Here is a 22,773-nt window from a genome sequence, read left to right on the forward strand (position 1 = left end):
GGGCGTTGCCCGCTTCTAACATCGCCCCCAACTGAAGTGCTAGTGGCAAACATACGTAGATCTAGATATAGTTGGGCGAAACCAGTTGTCTAAAGCTAAGGAGATCTGGATATCTGAGCAGTGCATGCTAGAGGTGAGGCTCCCATAAATAATTATATGAAAATGCTAAAGAGTTGGAGGGCCTAGGGATATTATTACGTCTGAATATCAAATGAGGTGGCTAGCTAGCTATAGCGACTAGATATAGTCTCTTAGACTAAAAAGTAAATCTAAAAGGAAAATTAGCTTTTTTGTATAATATCTAGGTCTACATATATAAATTTGTATTTACATCTACCAGGTGACCACAATAATTAGTTTTTTTTCCCACAATTATGTAGTACTGCGAGTAGGCTGTGAAGAGACAAATGGATGGAGTGCTCGACTACGTTGTGAATGCATTATTTTATATATTTGTGATCTATAACTTTTCTTACCTCTGCTTACGCTGGATGGTTATCATCTCATGGTGAGTGTTAACAAATGGCACACAATCACGTATGATATGCTAGCCTGAGCCACTCCTATTATAGTCCACGATTATTGAAGGCTACGTATATCAAGTCTACCACAATTCTAGGCTTTGTTTCTCCATACATCCATGCAACCAAATCCAGATTACAGCTTTACATAATCTTATTAAACGTAATAGTGGACTCGCACACCCTCTCCCTCGAAACATTGGAACTTTGAATTACTACATTATAATTATTATTGTTGTACGAATTACACTATACCTAGTCTAATTATGACATTTTATGTTATAGTTAGAACATGGGCAAGAGGTATCTATGTGTTATAGTGTCCCAAAGCTCGAGGGCTTTAGCCCGAGGGATGAGGGACACTATAACCATAGATACCGAATACACATGTTCTAACTGATTTAGATCCCAAAACCTATTGGCTACTAGAAATGCACTAGCTTAGCAACAGTCAACCTATATAAACAGCCAACCTAGCAACTGCATCATTATTCTTTTGAAAACTAATATCTGAAGTTGGCATCTCTGTGTCTCTACTAAATCTGTGGTCTCTATTCAAGTCAACCCTGTTCTAATATATAATAGTAGACCTGTATCAATGTACACTATCAGTAGCACTGGTGGGAGCAGCATTGTGGAGGCAGTAATACTATAGTGCTACTATCGCTACTGCTGCTACCAGTGCTACTGACACTGCTATCAATTCTACTGCCACTACCATTGCTAATGCTGCTACCATAGCTACTGCTGCTATTACCAGTGCTACTGACACTATATTCCACTGCTATCAATGCTACTGCGGCTACCATCACTACTGCTGATATTGCCATACTATATACGGATCAGGGGTGGATCCAGGGGTAGGGAATACAGGGATCACTCCCCCCTTCCACTTTTAGTACCTATATCTATAATTAATCTACCAGCTAGCACTGCTTAGCAGTAGTACAAAAGATTCAGTGACCACGCCTATAATTCTTGCTGTGTCAGTGTTTAGTGTTTAAATCAGCATGGGTGACATCACCAATCATGAAATGCAGAAGTTTATTTCTCAGCATGCTACCTTAGTTCCCCACCCTTGAACAATCTCTAGACCCTTCCCTGCAAACATACTACCTACATATATAACGTCGTTATAAGGATTTGGTCACATCACTCATGGAAAAACGATCCCTTAAAACGTTCAGACGGTATCACTCTACAATTCAATCCCTGTGGTTTGACCAAATATCTCCATATACGGTAGTTGTGAAATTCAGTACTTACGAATGATATCAGAGGAGTGTTGCTGTTGCACATTTCTTGTGGGTTTGTCAGCTAATTGTACTTGCACTCAACTCTCCTTCCCTTTATGTACTGTATAAATAGCAATTAAGCCCTCGTAAGTGGACACTTCGGGATCAGGACCCTTGTCCACTATTTGGCTCATGAGGAAGAGTACATTGGCAAGGAAAATAAATGACTTTGGTCAATTTCTTGAGAATTGCATTCTGTGGTTGATTATATCTTTAAAATCTTCCTCAGAGAAATATAGTGTCCGAGTGTACTCTTATTACACACGCGCTAGAATTCCATTGACCAATCAGAATATACAAACTGAGGCAGAAATGCATGCACTTTAATGCATCGGTAGCTCCTTGACTCTTTGTTCAGTTATTAATCACGTGTTGGCAAGATCGTAATAATTATTGTGAATACCTAGCTGAAAACAGTAGACTATGAGAAGAAAAAAAAGATGTGGATCTAGTTCTATGACATTTTGATTTCTGTAGGAAACTAAAACTAAAAGCAAAGAAAGAGTTAAGCAACAAGTTTCTCCAGTCGCAGGGTGTTTCAATCATCAAGGTATAATTATGTGTGTATAATCTTTTTTTTGTAATTGTAACTTATTTCTTTCAGCCACTCTTTGGATATGATTCGAACATGAATGATAACCTGGAAAGCTTTTTTGAATTGAACTACCCAAAGGTAAACAGAAAACAAAAACTTCCCACAATCATCTATTGTTTGTTATGTTTGTTATGTATATACATTGCATGACTGCATGTACATGTTGACTATAGTAAGCACTGCCTTTTGGGAGAGTACGTTGTTTGCATATTTTTAATTATATAACTGTACAGTTTGAACTATTGCTGTGTGTTGGGGAGAAAATCAATGGACCAAGTCTTCCACTCATCACTGAACTGAGAGCAAAGTATCCTGCTGTCGATGTCAAGGTATTCCAAGGTTAGTTTGGATATTTAATAGTAGGTCACTGAATGCTTGCTGCTTGTAAACGTCATGTACTTTTATATAGTCCAGCTTAGGGGTTGGTAAGGCCTAATTTTGATCATAATAGGCACATTTTTTGGGTGAGAATTATGCTGGAATATATAATAGGCACCTCTATAACAATAATTGGCAGGTTTTGGAAGTACAGGTCAGTACGAATTATAGTACATGTATACACATTTTTAAGCCTGATTGAAGTACTGGTGGTTAATTTTCTTCTTGGCATTCTGTATTATAGTAATTAATAGATAGAGTCATGTGGCATGTATTTGTGCGATGACATGGGGTCTACGTTGTGCTTTGGAGGAATAATAATAGGTGATTTGAAAAGAATAATAGGCTGTTAACTTTAGCATAAAAGAATAGCATAATAGGTAATACCAACCTGGCCCTATAGACTCCAGCTTCACCCATGCATCATTCAGTACATGAACCTCGTAGTTTATGCTGGTCTGTACATGCAGAGCCAATAATTATTATTATGCCTCGTGTGCGCATGCGCTAGATGGGCGTGCCCGTCCCCAGCCATAAAAGGGGGGGACGGGTTTCAGCCCTATCTAGCATTCGTTCTGCTGCAGAAAATCATGCAGCACCAATCAGATTGCAGACTGCTTACGTAATACATTTTAGCACCGATCAGATCAGATTGTATAGTTCTTACATAATGCATTCCTTGGCTTCCCAGCTCCTCCCCTTCTCTGCAGCAAGCTGAGCTCTGTGGTTAGAGGCGCGGCTAATATTAACTATATTCATAGTTAGTACGGGAACAGCAGAACGAATGCTAGATAAGGCTGAAACCTGTCCCCCCATTTTATGGCTGGGGACGGGCACGCCCATCTACGCATGCGCAGCGAGGTGTACGATTGTGTGTGTGTGTGTGTGTGTGTGTGTGTGTGTGTGTGTGTGTGTGTGTGTGTGTGTGTGTGTGTGTGTGTGTGTGTGTGTGTGTGTGTGTGTGTGTGTGTGTGTGTGTGTGTGTGTGTGTGTGTGTGTGTGTGTGTGTGTGTGTGTGTGTGTGTGTGTGTGTGTGTGTGTGTGTGTGTGTGTGTGTGTGTGTGTGTGTGTGTGTGTGTGTGTGTGTGTGTGTGTGTGTGTGTGTGTGTGTGTGTGTGTGTGTGTGTGTGTGTGTGTGTGTGTGTGTGTGTGTGTGTGTGTGTGTGTGTGTGTGTGTGTGTGTGTGTGTGTGTGTGTGTGTGTGTGTGTGTGTGTGTGTGTGTGTGTGTGTGTGTGTGTGTGTGTGTGTGTGTGTGTGTGTGTGTGTGTGTGTGTGTGTGTGTGTGTGTGTGTGTGTGTGTGTGTGTGTGTGTGTGTGTGTGTGTGTGTGTGTGTGTGTGTGTGTGTGTGTGTGTGTGTGTGTGGACTGCTACAGCTGTTCAATGCTCAAGGCAAGAGTTTCTATAGGCTTTTTGGATAGCAATTTGTGCAAAATAATGCTTCGTTCTCGGAATGCCATTGTAGCCTTTTCAGAACAGTGCGTATAGCAAAACTTTTCCATGGAGTGTTGCTACCCTACTTAGTATTTAGCGCTAACTATCGTGAAAAGAGCTGCTGGTTCAAGCAGCCATTAATTTTATAGACTTTGTATCCTTTTAGCAGCTATCATTTCCCGCTTTTTGCACCAATGTAAATGTACCCTTAGATCTTGTACATATTATAGCTATGGTGCCTGGGTGGTGACGTAGACATGCTTCCTGGTATGTGAACAGCGATGATACTAGTGAGGACCGCTGCTCTAGCTTACACGAGTGTTACAATATTTTGTTTATGGCTGTATTCCCTGTATATAGGTGGTGAGGATGTTGGTCCCAATCCGAAGATATGTAACATGATGCCAGGCTACAGGGACGCTCAGTATCCCCTGATGTGGTTCAGTGATAGCAGGATTCATAGTGAGAGAGCCCAACCCATATTGACAACACGTACATTATGTTGGCCCATTCATTTATACAGCCTCTCCAGACAACCTAACAGAAATGATGTCTCACATCGGTGACCTAAACGTCGCCTTAGTGCATCAGGTACGCGTGGTGATGTTACATGATGTTGCAAAATTGTTTCCTCCCTCACAGATGCCATTTGTGAGTCATGTGGAAGGATTTGCTGGATACCTTGACAAAGTGAGCTCGTTTGACTCCACAATAATTATTATATTCACACATCTATTGCTCATGACTGTAGTATTTCAGCCTGTTTTGAGGTACGTAGAGATCCTAAACATGTCCTGACCCTCCTCCCATGTACTTGCAGGCGTACTTTGGGACCCAATTTGCACGAATGTATCTCATCGGAGATTTATTAAACCTAAATCATATCGTTGGCATGTCCTGGTTATTGAAAAAGGATGCTTTGGAAAAAGTTGGAGGTTAGTTGGTATAATTATGTGCATACAGTATTGCGGGACTTTTAGACCCAATAATTCGCAGATTTCAACCACGAAATTCACAAAAATACCCAATTCACGAAAAATTAGACCTTCAAAAATTACCTGCTACATGTAACTATTGTCACTTTTTCCTAGTACACTTTTAGATGGATGTCCGCCCCAAGTGTGTTAGTTGTAAACAATTAAGTGATTGTTCTCTCCAACTAACAACCTCAAACTTAATGTGTTATTAATTATGTATGTATCCACATCTCATGAAGTACAGACATGTACGTAGCTAGTTTTTATGGCCCACCGTGTGAACAGAATCTAGGTGCTATATCTAATACACAGATTTTGGCTATAGGTTTAAAAGCTTTTGGCGAATATCTTGCAGAAGACGACGTTATAGGACAAGCTCTGGGGAAGAGGTATTTAATGAACTACATCGATTATACGTATATTCAAATTTCATTGTACAGCGGTTATAAGCTTGCTCTGAGCACTAAGTTAGCAGTACAAAATAGTGGAGCTCCCTCAACTGTGTTGTTTCGAGAACGGATTATAAGGTACTATAATTTTGTGTTGATTATCCTGCTCACCCCCTCCCCCCCAGATGGACCAAATTACGAGCAAACATGTCACCATTATTTTTTATGCTGGAGCCAATCACAGAGTGTCTTCCTAACGCTCTCATTCTAGGTTTTTATTCTAAATCCTTTGGGTTCAGCTTCTTATCTTTCATTGCCTTGTTCATCACAATTTGGTTTCTCTCAGATTTGGTCTATCTTCACGTGCTTTCGGTAAGTGCACAAGTACCGTAAATGTGTCTAATCTAAGGCATCACAACAAATAATTTGCTTTGGCGCACAAATAGAACGGAGAAAAATACATAGCCTTAACGGTGCCTCATTTAGAGTGACGCTTAATGTGTGTGTGTGTGTGTGTGTGTGTGTGAGTCAAGTGCCCTCATTGTCACCTAAAGGTGAAGTTTACATTCTGGCTTCATTTGGCACCCAATTAGAACAAAGACTGTTGAAGTTGGTGCTAAGATTAGAGTGGCGCCTTAATTAGACGTTTTATTTACATATTTATTATACTTAACATTTTCGTTATTGTTTTATTCTAGAATGGAAATCTTGGTTCCCTGTGGCTGATGTTCCTAGCCTGGTTGTACAGAGAGTCAACCGCCTACTGGTATTTTTTGTTAGGATGGGTCAGTAGAGAAGTGACTTGGGGAGGAAAGAGATACAGACTGTTGCCAGGGGGAAAAACAGCTAGAATAAATGTCAGTACTGCTCAAACAGTATAGCCGAATAGTTTATTAAACTAGAACATGGTATCACCATCATTAATTTTGAATCCTCAGGTCAGTTTTGTAAAGTTGTAAGCCAGTTTTGTAAAGTTGTAAGCCAGTGTGCTATGTACTTATGTTATTTATTTATCTATGTCTGAATGGCACTTTATAGATTTATGAAACACCACGCAATTTTATAGCTATTCAGCCTAGTCATATGACGTATAGGCAGGTTTTAGAAGTACATGTACAGGTCATATTACTGTATACATGTAAACATTAATGTTGTATAGGCTTAGTATCCCGTTGTAGACACTGTTTTGTGGTGTCCATGTGATTTACAAGCCCTCAGGCATTGCATTACTCTCGAGATACTAAATCAGTACTTTTGAGCTTCTAAATCCCATAGACACCTCCAAAACAGTGTCTAACTAATATTTAGAACACGTACGAGCTTACCCTGGGTCACTCCTACGCAAACTTACCCATCACCTTGGGATGAGCTTACTCCAAGATACGGTCCCTTACCTCACCCCGGGGTAACCGTTTGGTAACTTTGTAGCTTGCCATACGTTCAAGGCTAGTGTGAAAGTTAGTTAGGTGGAGCTCAACCCTGGACATAGATGCTCACGTTGAGCTCAAGTCCCTATTTTGCTCAACATTTTGCTCAACATTTTGCTAACAAATTTGGTCAAGGCCTACACTGGAACAAAAGCACTGGAGTTGTTGTCTGTGAAAACATGCTCTCCCAGTCCTTAGGCCTCTAAAGACTATTATTAAATCATTAATTATTGCAGAATAAATCTAACGATACAAAGTGTGCACTTGCTGATACGTATGTTGGGCATCAGTGAATGCTTGATCCTGACACGAGAGGGATGCATACACTTATGCGTGCACTTTCATAATTGTCGGGGATAAGGTTCACCTGTGTTGTTGGGTGTATTTTTGTTCATACTGCTTTCTTGCGTACAGCTAGACACTCTTCATGGACATGGTATAAGCTTATACCCGGTACAAACGAGTTTAATGCTACTCCTACCCAAGGAACTTTTTGCACCCCTCAAGAAATGTATCTGCTAGCCTATAGACTGGTTTCCATTTCCTCAGGGTCTGTCTGTCTGGATCTGGTCAGGGATCTGGTAGGTATGTCGATCAGAGAGGTTGGGTAGGGGTCACTCCACTCAGTAATTTTACAATTGTCAGCAAAACCAGAGACCACTCCCCTTCTCCCAGAGAGAAGGGGAGTGGTTTCCAGTCTGGCTACACCACACCCAGCTTGCTGCTTTTTTTACCACTGATTGGTTTCAGTGGTTTTATTGATTGAATACTGCACTGAGTGATAGTCCATGAAGTTCTCTGCCTAGCGCCTGCTTTACGACAGAGTTGAATAATAAACTGACTAAATCAAGGTATAGTCTATACTGTATTATAGATCTACAAGTCTTAAAGTGTTGTTATAGATATTTATATATAATATTAATTTTGGTCACATGCAGTATCAAGAGAGATGGATTCTTTTCGTACTGCATTCTTCATAATATCTATCTGTTTGCTATCTTGGAGTCTTATATACATCTGCTTGCACTGGATAGTCATTATCTATGGGTGAGTACAGAGCTAGAGCAAGTGAACAAGTCTAAGGATTCATTGTGCCGTACCGTAAGGCTAGTCTGGCCACGCCCTCCCCAATTTTTGTGAATTCAACACTCAAAGAAATTTTGGAGCATGAAACTGCATGGTAGGCAGGTGCATGTACTGATTAGATGGATGGATGGAGAGGATGGTCACGCCTATCTCAAGATTGTATGCCCTGATCACTCTAAAATTAAAATTACTGCAAAAAAGCCTATTATTTTGAAAAAAGCTAGCACAAAAATTGTCACAGCTAGTCGTACTCCATAGTTCTTCTCAATGACAACTTGTTCAGTTTTGGTTTTTTGCTGTGTAATGCTCCTTATCTCTTGTATCTTTTACAGATCGAAGAGACAATAATTTTAGTTAAAACAGAGTGTGACTCACTTAATCCATCATATAATTATCACCTTACAGCCACCAAAAAAAGATTTTCTTATGTGTAATTGAGTAATATAGCTCCCTGCAAACAGCTCAACCCTAACCTTCCTGTAGAATAGTTTGTGCAATACCCATTGTCCACAGAGAGATTGATGCAGTCGCCTGACAGAAACCGTGCACATGCTCTCTAGATAAATGTAAATTGCGCAAGTAGGTTTGCCCCAAGCAGGCTTTATTGCGAACATTTCATTTCACATATATAATTATGTGTACCATCCCACATTGCAACGTTTTTGAGTTATGCGAATCACGCGACTTTGTTGTGGGGCGGAGCCTACCGCTAGTAATAGCTATATAGTGCTCTCCTGCAGTTCATTCTCAGGAATCGAGTCATAATTTAACTGCCGCCGCATTCAAAACAGGAAGGAAGCAGGATGAGAACGAACCATTTATGTGGCCTAATAGGCCGGTATATATAAGCTTCTACGATTATAATTATTGTGAGGCCTTTCGTGCATTGTGTTGGTATTGTAGAGAAGTAGAGTATGTTCCACTGTTGACAGTATATAGCCGTGTGCGCTTTGTGTTTGGAGAGGATTTAGAATTGGTTTGTATACGTGCAATCAGTGCATGCATGGAGACTCTTGTGACTTCGCATGTGAAGAGTCACAGTGACTATTATTCATTCACTCCAGGAAAAGAAAGCTACATTCAAAAAAAGAATTATCCAACAAGCTCTATGAATCACAAGGTGTTTCTATCATCAAGGTAATATAGTGTTATCCATACAATTCCATTTTCTATTCTTATAATCAGCCACTCTACGGGTATGATCGAAACCTAAAGGAAAATTTGGAAACCTTTTTCAAATTGGATTATCCAAAAGTGAGTAAATTGTGTAGCAACAATTTTGGCATCGTGTATATATAGCTGCATTTCCATGGTTTTGATTTGTAGATTTGCAAACTAAATCTTCGTTCATGAGATAACGTTGAAGGCTGTTGCAGAATTTATAAGTTAAATACTCCCATTAAAGCACTAGCTATTACGTAATTATAGTACCGGTACATGTAACTAAAATAGCGAGAAAGAGCCGCCATTGGAAAATATGATATCTTTACAGATCCTTCCCTTTTTTAACAACAGTGAGAAGCCATTGGGCACTTTGATCTCTTTGATCCTCCCCTTTTTTCTATATTCATTGACAGGAAATTCATACTACAATCTTGAGACATTAAAAACTTCTGTTTCCACCAGCATGATTTCTGTAAATAAAACCCCATAAACTTCACACTGTGCACTTAGTACTATTTGAGCGCAAAACTGAGGAATTTTGCACCATAGGATTTTTAGTACCATAATTTGTTTTTAACAGTTTGAACTCTTGCTGTGTGTTGGGGAAGAGAAAGATGGTCCCAGTCTTCCAATCATCAGTGAACTGAGAGCAAAGTATCCTACTGTTGATGTCAAGGTATTCCAAGGTTAGCCACATCCGACATGATTGTATATACCTTCATTTTGTGTGTGGAGTGCTTGACTGGGGCAGAGATATAATAACGCTTTCTCTCTAGGTGGTGAAGATGTTGGCCCCAATCCGAAGATCTGCAACATGATGCCAGGCTACAAGAGTAGTCAGTATCCCCTGATCTGGTTCAGTGATAGTACCATTTACAGTGAGTTATGTACAAGTAGTATGGATTAATAACGACAGAATGTGGGAATTGAGGGGCATACAATGCATGTGATCTGCTCAGTTATATGACCATGCATGCACACAACTAATCTATACAGCCCCTCCAGACAACCTAACAGAAATGATGTCTCACATTGGTAACCCAAAGGTCGCCATAGTACATCAAGTAGGTGAACATTATCTGAGACTGAAAATAATTGTTTGTTTTTAATAGATGCCTTTTGTGTGTGATTTTGAAGGATTTGCTGGTTATCTAGATAAAGTGAGCAAATTGCTTTGAATGCCTCGTGTAAGTTGTCGCCCCCAGGTGTACTTTGGCACTCAGCTCTCCAGAATCTACCTACTCAGTGTTCTGCTCAAACAGAACTGCCTCTGTGGTGCATCTTTGCTCATGAGTAAGCATTCTCTGGGGGAAGCAGGAGGTGAGGAATTCCACAAAATATATATATATACATGCGTACACTAGCTAGGTTGCCAGGGCATTTGGACCTTATTATCTAACAGGCCCCTGTTCTTTCAGTGCTAAAGGTAACCATTTAAGGCGCTTTGGTTTGGGTACATATACATAAAGTACTATGTTCCTTGTCAATATCAGTGACGAGAGTTCATGTAGGTTTGCAAGCATTTGGTGACACTCTTGCTGAGGACAATTTCTTGGGGAGAGCTATGCTTGAAAGGTAAGCTTTTGTATATCAGGCTTGCCTTCAATGTTGCGTTTATGTTTTTATAGAGGTTGGGAGTTATCTCTGAGCACCAAATTGGCTTTACTGAACCAAGGAACTAAGTCAGCTGCATTGTACCGAGCACGTGTTACAAGGTACAACTCTTTAAGAGTGGGTAGCATTTCATGCGTGTTTCCCATTCAATGTAGGTGGACCAGGCTTCGAGTAGCCATGCTACCATTTCCCAGCCTTCTAGAACCATTCTCAGAGTGTTTTTGCATTTCTCTCTTAGGAGCACTCAGTGCAAAGTTCTTGGGTTTCAGCTTTCTCGTCTTCTTAATTTCCTATGTCATCATCTGGTTTCTCTCTGATATGGTCCTCCTAAAAATAGTTTCAGTAAGTTAGCTACATGTGAGTGTACATGCAGTCATGTCTTTTGAGGAAAGTCCTTTGTGTAATAATTATCATTGTTCAATTGTAATGCCTAACAATGCCTCGTACACTTTAAAACAATAAGTTTGCGAAACTAATTGTATTCTGCAGAATGGCACTCTTGGTTCTTTGTGGCTGGTGTTCCTAGCCTGGTTGTACAGAGAGTCAACCACCTACTGGTGTTTCTTGTCAGGGCTGGTCGGTAGAGAAGTAACTTGGGGAGGAAAGAGATACAGACTATTGTTATGGGGAAAGGCGGTTAGAATAAATGATTCAATTCCAGAAACAGTATAAGTCATTTCATTTTAATGTTGATATTTCTTATATACTGTCAATCATTATTATGGTTTAAGTAACAAGTGCACGGGCGCCTATTTGACAGCAATGAATGATAGAATGATGTAAACACACATGTTAAGAGACAATTAACCCTAAGGCAGTGAATGGTTAATACTACAACAGCTACTAGGTAAAGTAGTCCAATTGTACAGATAACCCATAAAAAAGTGCCACTCAGTTCTTGACGAGCATAAACTACCGACGCTAGTCAGTGACTTATACAGGATAGGTATCTGATCAGCGCCTATTTTATGAGTAATTAGGTAAGGTTCTTTACAACCACGATTCGGCCATCCAGGAGTATTCAAGCGAGTGTCGTGCTTCCTCTCAATATTGTAGGGAGTTAACATAGCCGACACTGTAGCATCTTCAGCGACATACCAAGTGACCAAGTCTTTGTTAATTGACAACAGTTCAGCTAGATCCCTCGAGAGTATGTATCCACCTCCCGCTGCGATCGGTGTATACTTTTCACAAATGTACCAGTGAGTTTCTGTATACGGACCAATTTTCATAAGAAATTTTGCTCCTGAAAAGTAGCCCCAGTATAACCTATCAGTTCTTTGTCTCTGATATAGCTCTGTTGCTATTCTAGGCACATCCACAACTGAGTCCTCGTCGCACTTCAGGGCGTAAGTAAACCGGAAATTTGCCACTGCTGAAGAAAAACTGTCTAGCGTTCTTCGAGACAGAGTTGCTTTTGAGTCGGTCACATCAGGCAGCAACATCATATCACCATGCTTCTCAGATTCTTCTGTAATCTTCTCCAACACATCCTTTGCTACATTTGAAACACCTACCACAAATCTGATCACGAGAAGGTACGTACATGTATAAAACATTGAATCTAAAGTGACACTTTACTGCTCACCTATACTCAATAACATCCTTCTTCAAGTCAGATATCCACGTTTTTCTGATGATGTTCCGTAAACTCTGTCTTTTTGCTCCAGAATGAATTAGTATTAGCAATAGCTGTGGAGGTAGATCCTTGTACAGTAGTGGTGTTTGCAGTGTGCAGTCTTTAGCAATGCATGTAGCAGGTGTATGATACTCTGTGTGTACAAACGATATAAGTGATATGTAAGTACAACAAAATCATAGCAGTACTCACTTATTTTGTAATGTCTGTTCAACAACAGGTGAACAGAGAGCACAAAGAACACCACCACACCAACCACTACAAAAGCTAATCTTCTGCTTCTAGTAGCACATATCTTGAACTTTTTCAGCATAACCATTCTAAAGTAGATGAATAGTAGCTTAATCTTTGTAGTCAACATGTAAAATCTTTTGATTGAGCAGTGAGGTATATACACAATATAATAATTATTTTATGTAATACAGCTGAATTATCCACACCCCCAAAAATGATCCATTTAAAGCGCATCACTGGTGTGAACTTTACCCTTACTAGGACCTTTAGACTTACCGTATTGTTGTGTGTACAGGAACAGGTCACGTGAGACCCGAACAACAGGCTGGTAAGACATTCCTGTATTTAGTCGCTTTCCTGGTACATGGTACGTACGTACCTTTGTCGCAGCTCAATACATATACAGGATTGGCACATCTATTGAAGTACTGGTGAGTAGGTTTACTGTCCAATTCGTGCTAGATCTAGTACTGTTTTACTCTACCTGTACTATATATAATTCTGCAGGTGCTTGTTTACAAATCAGTAGGTAGCTGGATTACAGAAGAATGTCTCAGAAGCAAGGTCAGTTGAACAACATGCAGAAATATAGGAGTTTAGTGTAGTGTCAGAGGCACTCTTGTCGTACATGTACATGCTTATGAGCTCAGCGGGGAAGTTAATTTACCCAAGCAATGCTTTGGATGTTGTTAACCTTGTTAGTATTAGAACTGGGTGTGATTGTTTTGGCTGGTTAAGTACCATCTCTGCAACCCTTCTTGTACTACTAGCATGATGTGTGTTGATTTATTGACATAGCCAGAATTCAGACCGTATCTCAACATGATTACTATGTATTATGTATATGGAATACAGACCCTATTTCAACATGATTAGTACACACCCACCACTCTATTTGTCCAACATGCTACCATAAAAAGTCAAACATGATTCACCAACCAATTACAGACTTCCCTTCTATTTGATAAAGTTTGCTAAAAGCATGTCTAATTTGGTCATACTGCTGTTTGTAATTCCCCGTAAAATATGAAATTAACAGTAAAAATTGTTCGCAACACCTGTACTTTGTTTGTGTTGTATGTCATGTTTTTCTTGATACACATTGAGTGTTATTTTTCCAAACAGAGGCAGAAGTTCTTTTTGATTACGAGAAAACCCAAGATGATGAGCTGTCTTTGAAGGTGGGGGATATCATTCAAGATGTTGTGACAGTGAGTTGTGTGTGTTGCTTCACTGTTTAGATATCCAGGCTTCTCTATTGTGACAGTGTTTAGTTTTGTATGTAGTGTGTCTTGTAAATGGTATTGTATGTACTGGTCAGGCTGGTGCCTCCCTGTGTGGGGAGAGTCTGGATTTGGACCAATAACCCCCTCTGAAAGGGTGTTGGTACTAGTTGTTTCAGAGGAGCTTTGTGCACCTAGACTTTTGTTTTTCCATATACATAATTAACATTACATGATCAATACAAGCCCACCCACTCACACAGGCTGATGAAGGCTGGTGTGAAGGAACTCTGAATGGAAAAAGAGGGCTCTTCCCTGACAACTTTGTCAAAGTGAGACCAGCCAAGATCCCACCTCCAGCACAACCACCATCACAGCCCCTTCCTGAGCCTAAGGCACCGGTTGTGCGAGGTACTTAACAAATTTTGTTAGTTAGTTAGAGCTACAAGGGAAAATATCCTGATGTTTGTATGTAGACTATGCAAACATTACATGTGCGTGTCTGTGTGTTTTCAGATGGTGGAGGAGCTATAAAGAGCCGACGTGCTAAGGTGGCATACAGCTATGTTGCAGAAAGTCCTGACGAGCTTTCTCTTGAACCTGGACAGGTAATTAAAAACTTTACTATTCTGTGCAGGGTTGATGTTTATGAACTGTGTAAACCAGTCTATTGTCATGCAGATTATTGTCTGATACACTAGAGTCATGTGCTTTCCTTGTTATGTGTACCGTACCATCATAAGGCGTTAGGCAGAGTAACTGCTCATCTTGTTAGGAAGTCTGAGGTTTTACATTATTTAGGTAAAACTGAGTAACGAAAAATGGATTGATAAAATAATGAGTGTTCTGCCCTGCTCGCTTTGTTGTGTAGATTGTGGAGGTGATAGCAGAAGAGGAGGAGGGATGGTTTAGAGGGAGGCTCAACAATAAGGAGGGAGTCTTCCCAAGTAACTTTGTAGAATCCACCCCGGTACCAGCCGAGCCAACACCCCCTCCAGCTGCACCAGAACCAGGTCAGAACTTGACATTGCACGCACGCACACACACACACACACACACACACACACTGTACCATGGGTGGTTCTGTATATTTGCAGTGCTCAAGTCAATATTCACTTACACTCTCTTGATATATTGGATTACGTATGTCATCCATTTATCTATAGTGCGTCCAGAGGAGCCAGTGGCCCCCAAACAGCCTCCGATGGGTCATAAGCTCTTCCCCTCAATAAACCCTGCCCTGGCCAGAGCACAGCTGAAGTCATCCGTAAGTAGTCAAGTACATGTAATGTGTAGCAGCAGAATATGCTAATAATAATAATAATATGAACGTTGTACGGTTAACTGTTCCCTACCGTAGAACCCAGAAAAGAAGACAGCACCCCCTCCCGCATCAACGATCGCTAAGCCAGGTTAGTGACTCATGTGATTTGTAAGTTTGTGTTAAGCACTGTGCATTGGTTGGCCTAATTACAAACACTCCACTGACACTGCAGAGAGGCCACCTGAGAAAAAGGCTCCAGTTGAGCGAGCAAAGGTGGTGTTTGTGTACAATGCAGAAAATGAGGACGAGCTCAGTATTAATACTGGTGATGTAGTGGAGATTATCAACAAGGATGTCGGGCAGGATGGCTGGTGGATGGTACAGCTATATGTGTACATGTACCCAGAATGTATTTAACGAAGCAGGGAATCTGGTGTAGTATCATACAGTAGATCACCACTTAGCCGTTGACGCGAATATTGACTGTATTTTTATATGCAATTGTGTTATGGCTCTCAGGTGAAGTTGGGTGACAAAGCCGGACTAGTCCCCGATAACTTTGTCGAGATCTTGCCTGCAAGTGCTGCCCCTACGCCAATTGCCAAGGCCAAGCATCTGCCCCCAAAGGAGGTTTGTTTTAAAATTGGCATTCACATTCCATTCTACACATTCTGTTACCTTGATTTCCCCAAGGCGTAGCCGCGTGTGTGTGTGTGCGTATCGATTCCAGCTGTAAATACTGACGGTTGCAATGTGACGAAAAGTAACAGCTTCTATATAGCCACCTTCTCTTAGATTTTTTTGATTTGTGGAAATGCTAACTAAAGCTTCGTTCTCGAGTTATGGCTACAGGAAGGCTTTGCAATCTCTTTAGAATCCTTCGTAGCATAATCTGTTTGCACAAAGTTTCTAAAGCACTAGCTATTAATTTGTTAGCTATCCAAGTGTGAAAAAAGAGTTTCAAATACTACAATAGGGTGAGTAGTTGTACTTAAATGTACCTCAAGATTGGAAGAAATTGTGCTGATACTATTGTATAGGTGAATGAATAAGCTATAACATTATTCAAAAATATTTCCCCCGAAGTTGTTGTAGTGGGAAATCATTTAAGGTGAAACGGGGGTGATCGTTAAAAGTAACATCAAATATCTCCGGAACTCAAGTATTTCTGGACAAATTTTTGTATCAAAAGATGGAAAATTTATTGTGCTAAAACAATTAGACCTTAGCTGACAAATTTGCTTGAGTTCCATTGCTAAGCGAAAGGCACCCAAAAAACTCGATAATTGAGTTTGTGTATATACATACAGTAAAAAGTAAAATGTTCTTTTAAAAACGCACGTATAAACGGTAGCGTTAAACCGGATACAGAACAACCACTTCCCTCGTTATAAATTAAAACAGTGACGTCATCATGAAAAATTTACATGATACTGTATAATTTGTACAATGAGCTAGCTAGCTAGCTCGCTATTATAAAGTACGCAGACAGTCAGACATACTGATATAGCACTGGAGAAGAGACGATGGTCTTACAAAAACGGTCATTCCAGGTCACAGATAACTTGCATGGAAGGCAACTTAGTCTTGGGGCTGATGCGAGACCGAGAACAACTGGGGAAACGGTGCACTGTTGCAAAATAGCATCTATAAGCTAACTAAGAGGATTAAAGCGCTGGACAATCAGCTAGATAATACTGTAGTACACAAGCTAGCTAGCTACACTGTACACACGAATCGACACGATCATAAGTTAACGAATCTGCTTACTCAGCAATTTTTTTTCACATGCGTGAAAACGGTAGCGTTTTTGCATAATAAGTTTATTGTGCGTTTTTTATGTGTTTAAACAGGAACGGTGCGTTTTAAGCAAACTGAACGAGAACTTTTTATTGACGGGTACTGTACGTAAACTTTACAAAACCATAGATAAACTATTCAGGAATGTTGTGCCAGAGTTCCCTTACCTTATAGCCGACAACGATTGGTCTTTTCCATCGCTAAGCATTTGTCCACTATAGAACATATTTGCTCTTATAAACCACCACATACCCACCACCTTTGGTTTCCATGGAAACAATTTTGGATATATTTTAGAGTTATTCTTTTATCTACACAAAGGTATCAGCAAAATTTCTTAGAAATGTTCCATCACAAGATATTAGCATTTTGTACCAATACCAGCAAATTTGCATTTTTTTACTCTCTAGGCTGCAGGCACTGTACACTGCCAGAAGCAGCCAGTGTGTTAACTTTCGCCTCTCAACTGATCATTAATTTTCCTCAAAATTTATTTATAGGAAATGCGCAGGATGTCATACAGTGCTGTACTACCGTATATCGAGTTTCGAATGAGCCAGTTGCGAATTGCGGACTTTTCGCATAATTCGCAATCGAAAGAACTGCAAGAGTCAGCATGCGCATGCAATAGTTAGAAACGCAATAAGGCTTGTACAGTGTCATTCGCAAGGCATTTGAAACCTGATATATGGTACCTCACTTTTATCATCATACATCACACTTACGTCACTACTAATTGATCTCATTGGTCAACAGTTATAAGATATATAGAATATTAGCATACAGCACCAGGCATGCACAGTTTTTTTCAAGTTGTTTTTTTGTTTTTTCATTTGTTCAAGAAAGTAAGCAAAGAGAAAAGAGCCATGCTTGACGGTACTAACACTCAAAGCGACGTTAAAAACACGGAAGGTGCTCTCCAACAATATGGCTAAGCTTCCATGGGTCCATGGGCGTGGTTTAGATACATTTTATCCAAGAAAAGCTTGCAACTCCAGTAAGGGACGTCAAATGATAAACGCTTGGACCAAGGAAGCTCTTCAGCATCTGTAGGAGTCGACGTGTTGCTCAACTAGCTCTTTAACGGCTGCAAAATTCATCATAGTCTTGTTCTTTTTTGCAGTCTGCATCATGGATTGAATTGTTGCTAGAGGGGTCATTTTATAGTGCTGCGGTAACGTGGTATAATATAGATATGCCACACCTACTCAGAGGATATGCACCCCATATATCCTCCGCTACCATGGTTACATACGCCTCGGAGTAACTACGGTAGCGGAGGATATATGGGTGCATATCCTCCTCTTAGGTGTGGTATATCCTATATTTCGATCCTTCCAAGATCATCTCTAGCCATCACACTCTTTCAATACCTTTCATCAAAGCAAAACATGCCCTGAGGCATTAAGCACTCAAGGTGCTTGTGGGATTTTTAGGTCCTTTAATTTCGGAACTGACATAACATTATATATTCATTTGTATATTCCTTACCCTCAGACTCCAGCACCTTCTCAAGTGAAACCTCTCCCCCCTCGTAGTACCTCTATGTCGAGGCCCCCTCCCCCTCAACCCGACTCTACTCGTAGCACCTCAGTGTCACGTCATGCTCCCTCTCAACCTCAGCGCCCTCCACCCCCCACAGAACAGAAGAGCTCAATAATAGCAGCTGATGAAGAGGAAGAGAATGCAGGTGTGTGATAATGATGGCATACATGTACAGTGTAGGAAATGTGTGTGTGTGTGTGTGTTTATAAGCATGTAAAATGGAGCTAAACAAAGTCGAGTAATTCGAATCCCTTTAGTTTAAGCTCTTCCTGTTAAGCAAGCATGCATTCTTGTGGAGTTTGTATAACTCACCTGCTTAATTACAGTACGTAATAATAGCAAGGGCGTATGAAGAGAAGAGGGCATGCAACTCACAATGTATACTGCGTAGTCGTCAAATTACTGATGAGTCAGCAGGATATGCTATATTTAGCCAACCGCCCACTAGAGGAGGTTGGTCACTTATGTTTTCTATGTAAAACTTCAAACCGCTGAGTCGGCACTTTTTATCTACTTTCTTCCATTAGCTCGTTTATCTTTCTTGCATAACATGTCTTGTTAACCCGAGGCGCGCTGCGGCGCCATGGGTTATAGTAGTCAGTCTGTCTGTCTGTCTGTGTATTCTGAGTCTACTCACCTGGATGCGATAGCACTGTGTTTATGCCATGGATAGCCTCAACACAACAAGGTAGTAGTTTTAAATTTGGCATATTTTGATGTTAAAGCTTCGTTGTCGAATAAAAGCGAGCAAAAGCTAAAAATCTTGAACTTACACGTTGGCAGCTAGCTATTAAACTACACACGGCCTTTATTCGAGGCACCCTACATATTTACAGCTGAAGTGATCCCATACCAGGAACAATGGAAAAGGTCGCTAAAATAGAAAGCTAGAATTGTGTCTGGCTTGCTGTCTCTGTAGCAGACTGCTAGGTCTTACTCCAGGAGCCATACTTTTCTGAGACTCCAAGCTTCTTTACTGTGATCCACAGTGCATATATCTATGTACTCAGCATCTGTTTTATTGCTCCTGAGTTGCTGTGCATGCTAGACAGCTCAGTCATACATCACTACATGCAGTACATTATATCTGGTTTCTTAATCATGTCACCAGCCGGCGAGGGTTTGCACTTTAGTGCTCTAGTTAGTTTATGAGTCGTAGTAATTTAACACTATGATTGCTATACCTGCTACATCAAGACAAGAGTCAAAGAAACGAAGAAAGTGCAGCAACAACTCAAAGTTTGTGGCTTCTCTTCTAGTAAGACTATGCTACTCACTTTCTAGTTTCACTGAGCATTGTTAGCATCATTTACTACTAGTATAGAGAGCTACAATCATCTGTAGTATGTTAGCTTAGCTTAGCTAGAATAGCTACTTCATGTGTACTTTCTCTGTAAGTTTCCGTATATCTTCACCGTGCACGCACAAAAACAGTGCACGTGCAATGCATTCTTTACTATTTTTAGACATAAGCCCCCGCCCATTTGTAATACGATAGATTGTAGTTGCATGCCCTCTTCTCTTCATACGCCTTTGATAATAGTAATAGTAATCGTAAGCGGTGTCAATTCACTGTGCAATGTGTGCAAGCCTTTCAGGAATGTGGTAGTGTGACCGTTAGCTTATACATGACGATGTAGGAAACAGTTTGTTCTTGGTACCCAATGTTTTAGCTGAAGTTTTTCCCAAGAGAGAGTTCTTAGTTTTCGTAGTGTGTTGAATAGGGTGTAATTGTAGTTGTACTCTGGATATACAGAAAACATTGCCTTGAAAGGAAGCAGATTAGTGAGTGACAGTTGTACTCGGCCTGTAGTGTTATCACTGTGTTCTCTTTGTGAAGCTGTTCTGTATATAGTAATGAGAGTGCTAGATACAACCAATTATAGTACGTTGCAGCTGCTATTAGTTAGAGCCCCTACATGTAAGTATGTGATCTTATCCTGTAGATTTTGGTGTACCCCACACGGACCCACTGGACAGCTCTGCAGTCAAGAATAGGCCAAAGAAATCTAGTCGACCACCATCACGAAGTAACCTACATATGGTTAGTCTAACTACGTTAATGAGCGTGTACATGTAAAATGTAATTAATTAGTAATGCAAACTGTGTTGAAAGTATGGAATATAAAATGGATGCTCTATAAAATGTTACACTCTTTTAGTTTGAATGTACGAGATTTCAATCAATTTATTTTTGCATGTTGTGTAGGATGAAGAAAACGGTAGTGAGCTTCCCCCCGAGCCAAAAGCTCCCACACCTCAAGGTGGTGGTGGTGGTGGTGGTGGTGGTGGCGGCGGCCTCACGCCCTGGCAGGCAGAGGTACAGAAGAGAAAGGTGAGTGGTGTGCTTGTCACAAGTACTCCTTTCTCAGTTACAAGAAGGTAGTTGTTGTCAACATAGTCATGTACATGTACTGCACTGGATTGTTGATTTTTGAATGCAGTGCTTGCCTAGACTAGCAAGCCACTCCCTTTTCTCTGATTGGACGGGGGCGGGAGAAAAGGGACTGGTGACTCTGGGCTACAGCTTGTGTAAATCAGGAATGCTATTAAATATTAATGTCACGTGCAAATTATCAATTTTATTCTGATGCGTCAAAGCAGAGTCAAAGCTAAAGACAAGTACACAGATCTATCTAGCCAGCATTTTGATACTATAGATCCTTGTACCACAGTGTCTGTTGTGTCACAACTTGTGGATTAGCATGGAACAGCTGATGAATGTAGAAATCTTGGCAGTTCTTCTTTAAACCGAGGAGTGGCAGCGATTTAAGACAGCTTGAACAAGTCTGACTACTCTCAATTCAACTGCTGCCCTCTGCCATTATCTGTCTTGTATTGTACAGGTTATTAAAAGCTTTAGGCAACCAATAACACACTGACTTTCAGCTGCCAGTTCTCATCACGTAAAACTGAAACACAGCTAATCTCTGCTGGTGTCTTAGATGACTATATCCTAGCTGAATGCCTGATGTCGTTATTACTCCATCAATCTTCTCTTTTCTAACACTAGCATCCATTCTCAAACTGTAGCTAAGAAGCCCGCGATCACTTTTGCAGGCTACGCAATTCTACTTAACCTCACGCAATTTTTGGATCACGTGGAAAAATCCATGAATAACCTCTACCCAAATTCTGGTAGAGACAGAGCTGTAGCCCAGAGTCAACAGTCCCTTTTCTCCCGCCCCCGTCCAATCAGAGAAAAGGGAGTGGCTTGCGAGTCTAGTGCTTGCCTAATTGATGGGAAAATGTAATGTTTTATGTACAGTCGAGGTTGTGCATGCATGCAGGGGCATTCATAGATCTCTCCCTTTACGATATACAGAGCCACCTCCCCCTCCAGCTCATACATGTACCAGCCCATGCATATCACATATAATTATTGAGATTGTACTTTCGCAGGTTCACAAGCCACCACCAATGGCTCCAGGGAGTAAACCTCATCCACCAACAGCCCCTAAAAAAGCTGTAAAACCACCAGGTACATATTTTTGCACTGCTTCCCTTTGGAAAAACCATCAGTGCTGATGTCTTAAACTTTACAGAAAAACCTGCAGCTGCTGCCAAACCTACTCCAGCACCCCCAAGACCTCAGGCCGTGACCAAGCCACATGTAGACGTAAGGAGCAACAGTTTGTATCGTAGTGCTGTGTGTGAATCTTTAACCTTTATCTTCCAGCCCATCTTCCACCCACCCCGGGACACACCATCACCCCATCTCCCACCGGCTGTGTCTCCCATTCCTCTTACCTCCACACCCACTCACATTCCCTTAGCTGCAGCACCTCCTGCAGACAACCAATGGAAGGAAGCGTATGAGAATCTTCGAGACGACTTTGAGAAATTCAAGAAATTTGTACAGCAGCAGTTTGCTACTCTCACAAATGATCTAGACGACGAAAGGAAGCACTGGAGAGGAATGGAAGTGGACATAGATCGCTTGAAAAAGCAACCCAGTTATCCAAAATAGAACATGTGGACCCTTTTTGTTTTTGAATTTTGTTTGTAGTTAAGCAGTGTTTTTAGCTGTCAGTCTGTGGAATTTAGTATTATATATTATTATTATTATGTTCCAATACTATGCATGCATGATATGCGAACATAAACTCAATGCTCTATAATTATAGTCATGCATGACCTTACTATATATAGTAGACCCTGTTGAAATATAATTAGACTACAAAGCAGC

At 40.7% G+C, this 22,773-nt stretch overlaps 3 protein-coding genes across 4 annotated transcripts; 2 read left to right on the forward strand and 1 right to left on the reverse strand.

The window, feature by feature from the left end:
• The first annotated feature begins 3 nt into the window (after positions 1–3).
• Positions 4–11,598, forward strand: LOC135350063 (ceramide glucosyltransferase-B-like). 2 transcript variants are annotated; one of them, XM_064548767.1, is made up of 14 exons: positions 4–133; positions 381–508; positions 2,294–2,366; positions 2,421–2,489; positions 2,645–2,750; positions 4,583–4,684; positions 4,746–4,813; positions 4,865–4,912; positions 5,043–5,157; positions 5,525–5,588; positions 5,640–5,726; positions 5,774–5,960; positions 6,287–7,866; positions 7,954–8,063. In XM_064548767.1, the coding sequence occupies exons 2-13, from the start codon at positions 408–410 to the stop codon at positions 6,467–6,469; spliced, it is 1,203 nt and encodes a 400-aa protein (XP_064404837.1). In that variant the 5' UTR covers positions 4–133; positions 381–407; the 3' UTR covers positions 6,470–7,866; positions 7,954–8,063. The 2 variants fall into 2 exon arrangements, with proteins under 2 accessions (XP_064404837.1, XP_064404838.1); XM_064548768.1 differs by lacking the exons at positions 4–133; positions 381–508; positions 2,294–2,366; ... (7 more) ...; positions 5,640–5,726; positions 5,774–5,960 and adding exons at positions 9,166–9,238; positions 9,287–9,355; positions 9,846–9,951; ... (6 more) ...; positions 11,035–11,221; positions 11,369–11,598 and having other exon boundaries at positions 7,705–7,866; positions 7,954–8,062.
• On the reverse strand, positions 11,554–12,949 carry LOC135350070 (beta-1,3-galactosyltransferase 6-like). Its single transcript, XM_064548779.1, has 3 exons — positions 12,711–12,949; positions 12,468–12,651; positions 11,554–12,403 (listed from the first exon to the last, which is right to left on the reverse strand). Exons 1-3 carry the CDS (start codon positions 12,877–12,879, stop codon positions 11,689–11,691), a joined length of 1,068 nt encoding a protein of 355 aa, XP_064404849.1. The 5' UTR covers positions 12,880–12,949; the 3' UTR covers positions 11,554–11,688.
• Positions 12,950–13,027: 78 nt separating this feature from the next.
• LOC135350049 (CD2-associated protein-like) lies at positions 13,028–22,654 on the forward strand. The gene is made up of 16 exons (XM_064548747.1): positions 13,028–13,183; positions 13,260–13,316; positions 13,878–13,963; positions 14,239–14,386; positions 14,492–14,583; positions 14,847–14,988; positions 15,142–15,242; positions 15,336–15,387; positions 15,472–15,617; positions 15,759–15,869; positions 18,537–18,729; positions 20,531–20,628; positions 20,794–20,919; positions 21,987–22,065; positions 22,130–22,203; positions 22,264–22,654. Exons 2-16 carry the CDS (start codon positions 13,301–13,303, stop codon positions 22,552–22,554), a joined length of 1,755 nt encoding a protein of 584 aa, XP_064404817.1. The 5' UTR covers positions 13,028–13,183; positions 13,260–13,300; the 3' UTR covers positions 22,555–22,654.
• The last annotated feature ends 119 nt before the right edge of the window (positions 22,655–22,773 follow it).

The sequence above is a fragment of the Halichondria panicea genome, chromosome 16 (genome assembly GCF_963675165.1).
Source record: "Halichondria panicea chromosome 16, odHalPani1.1, whole genome shotgun sequence".
Lineage (NCBI taxonomy): Eukaryota > Metazoa > Porifera > Demospongiae > Suberitida > Halichondriidae > Halichondria > Halichondria panicea.